The sequence below is a fragment of the Suncus etruscus genome, chromosome 17 (genome assembly GCF_024139225.1).
Source record: "Suncus etruscus isolate mSunEtr1 chromosome 17, mSunEtr1.pri.cur, whole genome shotgun sequence".
Taxonomy (NCBI): Eukaryota; Metazoa; Chordata; class Mammalia; order Eulipotyphla; family Soricidae; genus Suncus; species Suncus etruscus.
In genome coordinates this window covers 9131633-9145228 of record NC_064864.1, presented here as the reverse complement: position 1 = coordinate 9145228, position 13596 = coordinate 9131633, and the positions used below count along the sequence as shown (strand labels likewise).

At 37.0% G+C, this 13596-nt stretch overlaps 1 protein-coding gene across 10 annotated transcripts in view; it reads right to left on the bottom strand.

Moving 5' to 3' along the window:
* Positions 1–13596, bottom strand: part of ANK3 (ankyrin 3) — a 551722-nt gene that overhangs the window by 95525 nt on the left and 442601 nt on the right. For 8 of the 10 annotated variants that reach the window (XM_049790516.1, XM_049790512.1, XM_049790515.1 and 5 more), the window contains 2 exons: positions 11447–11570; positions 6848–6950 (listed from right to left, as the gene is read on the bottom strand). In XM_049790516.1, coding sequence (XP_049646473.1) covers positions 6848–6950; positions 11447–11570 — 227 coding nt within the window. The remainder of the gene's footprint in view (positions 1–6847; positions 6951–11446; positions 11571–13596) is intronic. The other 2 variants (XM_049790513.1, XM_049790518.1) reach the window with 1 other exon arrangement.

The following is a 13596-nucleotide window of genomic DNA, read 5'->3' as shown; positions in this document are numbered from 1 at the left end:
AAAACTATAATAGAAACTATAATGCAGCCCGGTTCTGTAGAATTTCCAAATAGGATGGACTTAAAAAACAGGTCCCAACATCAGCTAAAGGTGGCTCAATGTCAGTGTGAAGGTGAGTCTGTAGACACCTCACCACCCAGTGTGAAGTGTCTAAGCTAATTGGACTACCTTAAATTACAGCACCAACCTCTCTGCTTGCAAAAACTGTTTAATCTGACTGAGGATCTGTGAGAGGTGTTGAATGGATCTTCTAAGGAATGCTGGCACAGCACTTTGAAGAGAAATAGCAGCATATTAAATGTCACTAGTCAAAGGTGGCTGCTTATCTTCCAGGAGACTATCTCTCTAGCAAATCTTTAATCCCAGGCTGGCTACCTTCTGCTACCATGCACATTTCTGAGAGTCCCACAAGAAATGAGTTTAAAGGAAAGAAACAGAAAGGTTAATCTGCTGATGTGGGGGGGGGGGTTCAGGAGTGAAAGGGAAGTGAGAGGTAGAAGAGAAAGGCTTGACTATTGGCTTAGCCAGCCACTTGGAGTTAGGTATTTTTTTTTGCAATTACTTAACGGCTACAAATTGCCTAGATATTAAAAATGAATAATAAACTTGCACTTTCTCCAGAAGAATTTTTCACTATGCCTATTATGTGTTACTATATCAAGAAGTACAAAACACAGTTAAGTTTTCCTCTGAAGAAAAAGGATATAGACTTCTAGGTTGTGTGGTATTTGGGAAGCATCTGTTGTGATAAGGATGACAGCTCCTCTGGGTAAATGGAGGCTTACTCTGAGGCCTTTCACACTGCTACTGAATACAGCATTATCTCCGCAGCTACCATTCAAACAGCCAAAGCAACTGTCTACAGACTTCTTTAGTTAAACCTTCTAGCCAAGCTTTGAAGCCCTGTCACTTTGTCCCCTTAGGCATCAACTCAGTGGGTCTATCTGGTTTGAAAGGAGAACTATGCAAAAGGAAACAATCTAATCAAGACAGGGTTGGGTGAGTCCTTCATTGTCCTGATCCAAAGACCTGAAAGGAAGCTTAAATGCATTTACATTTGCTCAATTTTCACCAGTCAAAAGGCACAACTGGTTTTGATGAGAATGTGGGAAAAAGGAACCCTCATTCTCTGTTGGTGGGAAGGTTGACTGGTCCAGCCTTCTTGGAAGTCAGTTATCATCATTCAAAATAACTGAGCTTCCATAAAACCCCCAAATCCCAGTCCTTAGAATAGACCCTAGTGGTCCAAAAAGCAAAACCCAGAAAAGACGTCACTGCAATGAACATTCTTTGTTTCTGCAGCATTATTTACAAGAGCAAAGATCTGGAAACAGACCAAGTGCCCAACAACATATGACTGGATAAAGAAACTATGGTACATATATACATACATATATATATATATACAATAGAATACTAATCAAAGTAAGAAATGATAATTAGGAAATGTGCTGTTATGTGGATGGATATGGAAGTATTATATTGAGTGACATTAGTCAGAGTGAAAGTGAAAAATCACAGAATAATCTCTTCCATATGTGGGATATAGAAACTTCATAAAGAGTAGAGGTGAGGAGATAAATTTGGGATAAATTTGGGAAAATTAGCTGCTCTAGAAGTAAGATGGAAATGGGAGAAAAACTGGGACTATTGGTGAAGGAAGTGAACAATGAAGGGTTTGGTTCTGGAATATTGTATGCCTGAAACAATAATGAATAACTTTGTAGCTCTGGAATTCAATGATTAAAAACTTAAAAAATATTTTTTTAAAATTCCCACTATAAAGGATGGCATACATTTTATGACTGAAACCCAACTGTGAACATTTCTGTTACCATGATTCTTAAAGAAATTACAAAAATCAAAAAACAAACAAGCAAACAAAAAAAAAAAACCAATTCTGATTCCATCAAAACCACTGATTCTAGAATTAAACATTTTTCTTAAAAAGTTCATTCTAGTGTACAGATCCTAGTGTATAGACTGGACCTAGCAAGGGTCTCAATCTCGCAGCCTGCGGGCCGCAAACAGCCCTCCATACAACATTTTGTGGCCCTGCCCTAGAGGAATCTTTTTTTGTTTTGTTTTGTTTTAGTTGTTTGGGTCACACCCCCCAATGTTCAAGGCTTACTATTGACTTTGCACTCAAGGATCACCCCGACTTTGTCTCCTGCGGCCCCCTGAGAGTCTCTGCTTTGATACTATTCTACTACCACGATGAGACTACAACTATGATGATGACAACGATGCCATCTATGACTAGGACAACAACCATGACTATTGCCTTTTGACTAAGTTAATATTTGTTTCTTTGCTTTTACATATATGTTTTATACAACTGGCTGCAGGTGACTTTTGATAACTCAATCAAAGAATATTTTTCAAGAGTTGACAATCTATCAAAAAATAATACAGGGGCCGAAGTGAAAGGATAGTGGGTAGGACATTTATTTGCCTTGTATGTGGCTGACCCCGGTTTAATTCCCAGTGCCCCTAAATTCCTCGAGGCCACCAGGAACAATCACTGAGTGCAGAGCCACAAGTACCCAGAGTACTGCCAGGTGTGGTTCCCAAAAGCCAAAAACAAAAAGAACCCAAAAAAACTCCAATAAAGAGTAATATAGTAAAAAGAGTCCACTCTAGATTATCTTGGGGTGATTAATAGTTTACTGAAAACTCATTTGTTTTTTTGTTTTTGTTTGTTTGTTTGTTTTTGGGTCACACCCAGCAGCGCTCAGGGGTTACTCCTGGCTCCAGGCTCAGAAATCGATCCTGGCAGGCTCAGGGGACCATATGGGATGCCTGGATTCGATCCACCGACTGTCTGCATGCAAGGCAAACACCTTACCTCCATGCTAACTCTCCGGACCTGATAACTCATTTTTAAGGTCCAACAGGAAATAGGGTAATTTACTCCTTCTAACCTCTTTTTACCCTGCTTTGACTTCTATCTCTGCCTTCAACCAGACACATTTTGGATCACAGGTCTAGGAATATTGCTTTTTTTTTTTATTCTCCTGAGTTTTAACTGTACTTTCTTTAGTGTGGTTAATATGAAACTGATTAATAAGCAGTAGGATAGGAAAGAGGCAACTTTTGCTTCATCTAGGTAAAATTTATGCTGGGTGAAAAGAAAATCTCATGGAGAGTTAATTTTTATTAACTTTCTACTTTTGCTTTACTTGTCAAAGAAATTTTAGCTGGGCAATGACAAGGCAATTTAAAATCTGTATCAGAGTGCCTTAGTAATTCAAAATATTTATGATCTCCTGCATGCTTTCAAACAAAATCATCACTGTGGGAAAACTCTATTTTTACGTTTATAAGAGTAAATTTTATATTTTGCCATTTAATTCTAACACATGATACTTAAGCGTGCTTCTGAAGTAAACACTTTTCATTAATCTTCAATCGTGCATTGGCACTCTTTCCTCTGACAAACATAGTTTGAGAAATAAGTCTCTTCTCTTACACAATAAATGAGACACTGTGAATTCAAAAAACTAATATGTCTGTCTTAGAATTTGTTTTCCTCATTTTAAGCTTTTATTTTGCAGGTGTCCATATAATTAAAAGAACTTAAAAAGGTTTTAAGATAGCGTAGTCGGAGTTGGAGTGGGAGAGATGGCACAGCGGTAGGGCATTTGCCTTGCATGCACACAGCCGACCCAGGACGAAAGGTGGTTTGAATCCTGGCATCCCATATGGTCCCTCGAGCCTGCTGGGGGCAATTTCTGAGCATAGAGCCAGCAGTAACCCCTGAACACCACTGGGTGTGACCCAAAAACCAAATAAAAAAAAAGAAAAAAAAAGCAAAAAGATAGCATAGGAGTTAAGACTCATGTCTTACATGAGAACATGAGAATACCCAAGTTTGATTCCTGGCACCACGTGATCCCCTGAACATGACCAAATGGAGTTTTGGAGGTGCCCAAGCATTAGCACGGTGGTCCCCACCACAGCAGAGCCTTAGTGGCAACATCCAAGAACGAAACCATGCCCAGTTGTTGAAAATTACCAGGAGGAGCTCTGAAATCTCCTGAACTCTTTGGGATACAAACAATTATAGATATATAATTACAATAAAATTAAATTAAATATATAACATATACAAAAACTATCCATGTACACTCCACCTAGAGTCAACCATTAACATTTTATCACATTTTATCTTTCTGATTTTGTTTTTTTTCTTTACCCTCAACCCACCACACATCTACTTTTCTTTTCTTTTCTTTTTTTTTTTTTTTTTGGTTTTTGGGTCACACCCGGCAGTGCTCAGAGGTTACTCCTGGCTGTCTGCTCAGAAATAGCTCCTGGCAGGCACAGGGGACCATATGGGACACCGGGATTCGAACCAACCACCTTTGGTCCTGGATCGGCTGCTTGCAAGGCAAACGCCGCTGTGCTATCTCTCCCGGCCACACATCTACTTTTCTTTTTGTCTAAGTCACTTTAAATTAGTTGACTTAAGGATTACCTTCACTTCTGAAAGCCTTGGGATATATACCCTTATAGTAGACATCGTTCTACACAGATACAATTCAATATTATAGTTGTTAAACATTTAATACTTTCCTAAAAATATAGCAAATATGTTGTCAAATAACCTCTACATATCCCTAAAATGTCTTCTTGTATTTTTTCCTTTTTCACATCTCTGATAAATTTATCAAAGATTATTTTTTTGAGATCATGAGCAATGGCGTGAGTTCATTTAACAGGCTCTACAGGAACGGCCTAATAGATCACAAGCTTTTCTACAATCATTAAAGAAAGTATAGTCCTAGTTCAATAGCCATCAGCCTAAAATTCATTTTTAAAAGTTTCAAGATGTCATAAGAACTCTCCACTGATAGATCGAAGTGTTTCTGATGTCTAGAGGTGCTTTTGAAACTAAAGCAATAAACACCAATTTAAACTCAAAATTCTCTTTATCCTTATATCTTTTCAAAAAGTCACCAGAATATGGGACCAGAGAGAAAGTACAGTAGATAGGGCACTTGCTTTGCATGCAGCAAACCCAGGTTTGATTTCTGGCATCACATATGGTTTCCCAAACCTGCTAGGAGCAGAGCAAAGAGTCAACCCATGCACTGCAGGCTATGAACAAAAAAAAATCCCATAAAACTAAAAAAGTTAATATAAGAAAATACAGACCTTTTTATTCTACCTAAGTAAGCAAATTTTGGTAGCAGGTAGTTAGGGAAGAGTTGGGAACTCCCAGGAGCAGCTTGAAGCTGTGTTACACACTAACAATTATAGAAAATATACACAGTTATATCAAAATGGATTTGTAGAAATTGGAAGTAACTATAACTATGGGTTAAGAGTGATGAACATGGCAGTGATGATGGGGTCATAGAGATGATGGTGATCCTAATTTTTTTTTTGGGGGGTCACACCCGGCGGTGCTCAGGGGTTACTCCTGGCTATCTGCTCAGAAATAGCTCCTGGCAGGCATGGGGGACCATATGGGATACTGAGATTCGAACCAACCACCTTAGGTCCAGGGTCCTGAGATAGCTGTGCTACCTCCCTGGCCTCGGTAATCCTAATTTTGACCTAAATCAAATAGATATTTGGAAAGATAAATCACAATTGAGGCAAGGATTTTGCTATTCCGTTACATAATGAGGGACATATTTATTTAATGGTAAATTGTGGCTTATACATTTAGGGTCCCCCTTTATCTCCTTGTAATTTTTGTGAGTTTTTCACAGAACATAGGGAGTTAGGCATTTCCAGATTATAAAGTTATCAATATAGTCACCAACACGCAAGAATTTAGCTTTTTCATAATAAGCACCTTCTTTAAAGCCAACAGTCATTTAGACATGACATTCGATTGTACCTACCATCATTCTACCCAAAGTTCTTATTTGTTCAGCCAACACTGTATACTCACTATATTTGCCTCCATAAGGCCTGAATATTAATAAAAGGTTCTAGAAAAGTATAAAGTCAAAAATTATTGTGATAAACAGTACATATATCTTGAGTCTCTAGATTGAGTCTCTATATTTGTGGGCATCTCTAGATTTATCCCTAGATAATCTAGACATATCTCAGTATCTCTAGATTTATTCATTTGCTCCAATTTGTCTTCATTATGCAATGAATAAATATGTCCAGCAGACCACCAATTAAACTGTTTGAACATTGTAAGAATATTCAAAGTTCATTTTATGGCACAAACATTTTAAGCAAACATCAAAGCATGACTGTACTCATTAAAACAAGATATTGTGTGACTTGAAAAAAATGAATAAACCATTCATGTTCAAATGCAAAATGCTATGCTGCTGACACTTCTTGTATGAAAGTAGTATCTACTCAGCACCACAATTTTTAAAATGGTTGAACAAATAAAAAATCAATCTGGCAGATATTCTAGAAGAATGCAAAACACAATCACTTCCTGTCCACAACAGGCAACTTCAAAGCTAATGGATCAACAACATGACCAATCTAATCTTTTGTTATTTTCTCAAAATAATTTTAACAAGTTCCAACATGAATACCTAGTTTGCTTAGCAAAATCAAACATATGGATGTTAGTAACTTTAGCTACCAATTATTAACCCTTTTAAAAATAATGAAAATATTTGATGAAGACATTAGTTATGCATGTGTTTTCTAGAGAACTTGGAGTTTCTGTGATATTTTAGAGACTCTCCTGCAGAAGAGAGGGTTATGATAAGATCATGGTCATTAACATGGTTATTAAATGTGACTATGATCTTTACAAAAGCAAAATAAACATGCAGAAGTGGTTTTGTCCTGGAGCTTGATTTAATCATATAAGTAAAGTTTAACAATCAACGAAGTTTTCTGAAAAACATACCTGCTCTTTGGATGGTATGAGGAGTTCTTCAATCATCATACTGTCTCGTGCATAGGAGCTTCTGTTCAAGGTGTAAGACCTATCCGAACTGAAGGAGCGGAGGCTGTTGGTTTTACAGTTACCCATTCAAGAATGGCAGATGATAATGAGATGAATAAAAAAAATTAATGCATGCAACTATAGGAACAAGCAAGATGACTAAAAATATCAACAAAAGTTGCTCTTTAAAAGACATTATCAAAAATCTCTGAGGGACTCTCTGAACAACCTCATCATCAGGTTTTGTTTAATAGTTGGCCAATTCGTGTCAAGTGTGCAAGAAGGTGATAAGCATGAAATCTGGAAGCTTTGCTTTAACAGTTGAATGGATATGATGATTGAGAAGAATCAGATGCATCTATATAACCTGAGATGTTTTCCTGTGTTAAGCACATGTGATAGTTCCTAGTTCATAACTATTAGGCAATTAAACCATTGAATGGGAGTATACAAAATGGGTCTGTTTATTAATCTTTGGGAACCACGTATGTTTTGATCTATTATTATGGCTGTTCTTCATGGAAAATAAACAGATAAACCTACTATCTTATTTTTTTTTTTTTACTTTTGGGATTCAAAATTCAAATTTCATGTATAGTTACTCTGTCTTTCCTTGTTCTAATACTTTTTGTTCTAATTCCTTCTACTAGTTCATTTCTGCCTCTCTCAAATCCTCTATACAGCCCCTGATTTTCCTAGAGTATATGTTACCTGATGTCCTGAAATCCTGTCACCATGAGGACTCTAAACTGAAAATAGAATAAAGAAACAGAAAAGACTGGCTCTGACATAACACATTGAAAATCCTACACACAACCACACAGGCCATACAGCAGACTGGGATTGCAGGCAATCTGAGTCTCAGTGGATACCTATGATCTTCTAATAACTTGGAAGCCTGACACCAGGCAGAGATGCTATGGACTATCTTTTCCTTGTTTTCTCATAATATCTGGGCAGCTGGAATGAGGTAGGATTTTACTCCTGTTTGGAAATAAAGTTTGAGGTGACTTGTTCTCCTTAGAATGAAGGTGGAAAATTTGAAAGCATCTAAATGCAGTCTAGAATTGGTACCTCAATAATGGGATACCCCAAAACTAGCAATGCAGACATCCTATAGGTGATGTCCTCTTTTGATTGTAGAAAATAAAACCATGGGAAATTTGCACCCATCTTTGCCTGGGTAAGTAACAATATCAAGGTGTCTACACCTATCTTTACTAGTAGAATCAACCACACTTTGGCCTTGTCTTGTGTCTACTTGACAGGAAAATGTAAAATATGTAAATAGGAATAAAGCCTTATTTTACACAAAACAAGATACCAAGGGCCCAGAATTACACAAATTATTCTGAATATTTACACAAGTGGGCAGCACATTTTTTCTAGAGTTGAAACTTTGGCCTTTACCAGAACCTATGAAAGATCTTTAATACCCATCCTACCACCCACACCTATAGTTATTATTTTTTGTTATTCAATGACTATTTGAGCAAAAGAAAATATTAGAAGCTGGTGTAAAAGCTCCCACCCCCCCAAAACAAAAAGAAAAAAAAAAGCATCTCCCTGTTAGAAAGTTGTATATGGCCTTTTCTGCCCAATCCCGTGATTTATAACTGTATCTTTTTGTTTGTTTCAGTTGCAAATTATTTTTTCTTGCTATTCACTATTCTAACCTATAATCTTCTCCAGATACAGTATGAGCTTTCAAAAAATCAGAGACTCCCTTTTTACTTTCTAACAAAACTTCATCCAATAGAACATTCTGTAATGTTCTGCAGGTTCCAAATCTGCACTGTCCCAAAATGGTGGTCACATCTGAAACCTGAGCACTGGTGTGACTGAAGAAGAAGGTCTGTTTTATTTAACTTCAGTTAACTTCATTTTTATTAGCTTTATGGGCAAGGGGCTCTGCTATTAATATCACTTCTAAGTTCTTACTACAACATTCACTTTGCTCCATGATATGATTTGGAGAGTAAGTAAGAAGTTCTATTGTGCATTGGACATTCAGATCTTTAAAGGAGGGTTTCCCTAGCACATGGTAAGACTGGTGGTATGTGAGAATAGTTTTATTTTAAATGTAGAAACTTAGAAGTTTTTCCCAAAGAACTGCATATTCATTTTGATTCCATCTTTTTAAAAACCTCTAAGATTTGTTGATATTTTTTCCAACATCTTCCTTCTTACACAAGTACAACTAGAGAACAGAGAATTGGATGTTATCAACCAAAGGCCTGAAAAGATCTTCAGTTCGAAAAATGGTTCAAGTTTCCACTCCTTATTGCTCCAGACCAACTTCCACTTGGCAGATGGAGCTCATTAAACACATCAACTTTACTCTGAATACACTGAAGTACACTCAGCTATTAAAATGAGAGATTATTTGCAGAGTGGTCTACAAAGAATTAAGGTACCTTTTAACTAGCAAATTTATTGTTTTAATTTCAACTGCATTATTTGTAGCCTTCAGTATATTCTGTGTTAAACACAAGAAGTGTGAGAAAAATACAAGCTTTAAATTTGTTCAATTATACTGACATACCTTGCATAGCTTAAGTAAAAGAGCAACCAGTAAAGAACCTTTTACAAGTCAACTTTTCTTAAACACTGGTGTAGTGTCTTCAGTTATTTCATGCACCACACAAATTGTGTTAAGGGAAAGAATCGCCTCAAATAGTCACCCAAGTTTACATCAGTAACTACTTCTCACACATTTTGCTACTTGCTAATTTTCTCAAGAATCACTAGACAGATTCCAGTGCTAAGCAAAACTCAAAAGTAAAAAAGCACATTGAAGCATATCACAGCACATCACAGAACAATGCTGAAAATAAAAATGAGAAAATGCATCAGGGAAGGGCAGAGGAACAAGGCTACGTCTTCTTACCTGATCTTGGGACTATTTTAAAGTATTTTGGGGAACAAAAACAGAAGTAGAAAGCAAAAAACAAACCAGACAGGAGGGGGGAAAAAAAAAGAAAAAAGATGTTATGGTTGAATGAATTACACATTTAATGTATTTTCTTAAATGTTATACTCAGAATATGACACTTGGTAATATTGTCACAATACTTAAAAAGATATTAGCCTTATGGGTTCTTTTTAAAATATTGCCTCTGAGGATAACATAAACTGTCAATGTAAAATAATGAGTCACATATAATAGCCACAAATAATAATGTCGCAATCAAAATTAGGCGTGTGAACACCTTGGCACTATCTTGATAAAGATATGTTGAGAAAATAGTCTGGTTTCATATTTCACTAGATGTCGGGTGCTACATTTTTTCCTGTGTCATTTGATTGATTTTTTAAAATGTCACATAGCTTCAAAGGGAAGGAAGATGCTTGGTGAGTGGATTACAAAAGCTACAGCAATTCAGAATAAAATCTTTGATGTCCTTTAAGATTCTACATGTGCTTATTTGTAACTTATTGCTACCTGAAACATCACCTTTTTAAATCTTGACTTTCCCCCTTTTCATAATGGTACCTCGAATAGCAAGATTTTCAGATCTTTTAGAAATATAAAGCATAAATTCTACTAATTTACATGATGTTCCAAATAACTTTTAAGAAAAGACTAACGTGAGAAAATTTTTAAAAAAACATTCTGTTCCTAAGCTAGCCACATCAATGATACTAAAAAAATCAACTCCCAGGTTTACTTTGTGGGACGTGGCATTAACTATTAGACAATGAAACTTTTTACAACAGATCCTTAAACTATAGGAAAATGTCCTGAGGCCTCTGGTTTAAAAAGTTTAATTATTAGCTTTAAAATAACTTGACTGTCAGCAAACAGTCCAAACAGGGAAAAGAAGTTCCCAAATTCTGAAAAAAGATTCTATTTCTTTCAACCAGAGTAAGGGGAAATGGAACCAACATTTTTCCAATCACAAAAGCTTTAATGCCTCCATTTTTAGAATCAAATATACCACCATTCTTGGTCTGTGACTTTGGGGAACTCACTATTAAATCCTAACATGTCATTTGTAAATAAATTGATGGGAGAATTTCAATAGAGATACTGAAACATGAAGACACTTTTAAATGAGAAACAATATGCATCCCCCTGACCCTCCAATGTTCTTTGACAGCTGAATCATGAAGTTTTCTTTCAGTAGAGAGACTGGGGAATGAAAAGAGAAGCATGAACCAAAAAATGACAAACATTTTTCACTTACTGGAAAATAATTCTTTTCAACATAGAACAAAATTGAATTTGGAAACATTTAAACCCAGATCAGTTCTCCAAATTTTTTTTTTTCAGTGAGCTCTTTTGCTGTTATATGCTTGAAGCATGATGGCAAGGTGGGGTGAAAAGAGAACACATGATTAACAGGTGCCATCGCACAAAATTAAGGACCAAAGAAGATAATAGAGCCATGTACACTGGTGCAGAGAACATTTCATCAAAGTCACATCCTCATCCCAAAAAGCACATTCTGACATGTAAATTAAAAAAATGGAAATGACATTGGGTTTTATGACAAGTCATGGTAGTTCTTAATTAACTATTAAAAAAAATAACAACCAACAATGATCATCAAATACCTGGCAGAACGGGCCCCCATACTAAAGCCCATGTAACCCTCAGCTGGAAGCGAGTCATCTCCCAATTCCTTAAGATCCTGTGGCCCAAGATACTTGTCCGTGTCTCCTGTCATTGCATCTTCACCTGTGAATGCACAAAACAGTCCCAATCAGAAGCTTCTTTGGTGAGAACATAGCCTTTGTAAAGAAAAAGACTTCCTTTTGTCACCAGCAAAGCACCTACTTTGCATACGCCTTTCCTCTATCTCCTGGATAATATTTGTAAGGAAGATTTAGAAGGAAATATTAGAAGGAAATAAATATTTAGAAGGAAAGAGTACAGGTAAAGGTTAATGATAATTTTAAAAGTGAATCCAATATGCTGACACTGGTATTTCTTGGTTTGAAGTAAACCATATCCAAATGTGGACCATCAATGGTATATCAAGTCAAGTTTCCCAGCCTCCAACTTACTACCACTGTGCCCCACCTCTATGTCCCCAGTCCTGAAAGTCCCAGCTCATTAAAATGGGATATTTTTAGGCCCTCTTCCTCACTCAAGTCAACATTGGTGAAGTCAGTTTGTTTGAATGGACAGGGACTGAAAAGTCAGTAAACTTTGCTACAGTTTTTAAATGAAAAGTAGAAAAGACAGGCCTTTTTCCCTAATGGTCTTCCTCCTCACAAGACTACATTCTTGGGGGCTTAGGTACCAACCTAGAAAGTTCTTTTCTTGAACTATTTAACTGTTCAATTGAGTCACCTTGGAACACATCAGTTGCAAGCTGTTTCTCAACCTATCAAATTAACAACTTGGCCCAGCTGAGCCAATAAGCCCTCCTAGGAAAGCAACCCCTCTCTTCCAGTCATCAAACAGGGAGGGGTGGGTGTTTCAGGATCCTCAAAAAGCACTTTTCCTTCAACTCTCACTTCAGAGTTAATCGCATAAAATATTTTTATTAGCTGCGTGTGTATTACATGACCTCACATGGAAAAACCACATTCCGAGAGTGACAGGGCAGGTTTTGCAGTTGTCTCTGCCCTCTGGGAAGTTTCCCATCCTTCTCAACTTGGGGAGGAAAAGTTCTTTCGGATTAAGGCAAAACTATCTGCTTTCTACAACTCTCTCATCCTTTCCCGGATAGACACAAGCTTGGCTGACTTAGGAGAGCTTTCCATGAGCCTGTCTGCTATGTTTTTGAAAAGGTAAGTGATTCATCTCTTCCAGATAAGTTTTTTCCTTCCCTTCATTCAGTGCCAGTTATAGTTTCCATTCATTTAGACACAGGGAACCACAAAGTGTTCAGGTTTTAAACTACTAATCCGATCTAAAAATACAACAACTGCTTTTGCAATTGTAAAATAGAATAAAAAAGAGAATATAATAATAAACACATCAATTCTTTATTGCTACCAAGCACCAAGAGGTTTTTTTTTTAATAACTATTTGCAGCTGGAATATTTGCTGCAGATGAGACACAAAAACAGTACACACCAAGCACAACTGAAAATAAGAGCTTACTCTGTAGTAAAGCCATTTCCACCAGGCTGGGCTGATCAAACGCTTTCCTGATGTTTCCAGGAATTCCTTAAGGCAGTGACTTAGACTCAAAACTCCCAATCAAGTCCCAACAAACCAAAACCTGGGTTGTATCCACGATCTTCACCACCACCAAGCTCTTCTCAGCATCTTCCTCTCCTCCAAGGCAACTGTGGAATCCCACATCTTTTTCCCTCACTCAAGAGTACAAAAAAGTTTTTCGATATTTCAGATCAGAAGAAAAAAAAATATTAAAAAGCAGAAAAACCTGGCCACATTAAATTGAGATTAGAATCCTTTTTATGATCACTCGGCAGACATCCTTTCAAAGCTCCCTCTGATTGGATTAAAAACTCTTCTGGCAAGCCTCTAGCAGGACAGAATGGTGACATAAATGCAAGCCCTTGGAGTTATTTGTATGTAAATATGAGGACTGGCCGGTGTAGACTTTCAGTAATTTGATACCAATGCTCGGAGCCTGGCCGGGTAACAGAGACAGCCTTAAATCAAGAAAGAGCCTAGGAAGAGTGGCTTCCAAGAGTAGGCGACTGGAGTCTTCTTCCATTTGAATGAAAAAATGGCCAATCCAGGTGGAGGGAGAGAGAAGAGGAGAAGAAGAAGAAGAAGAAGA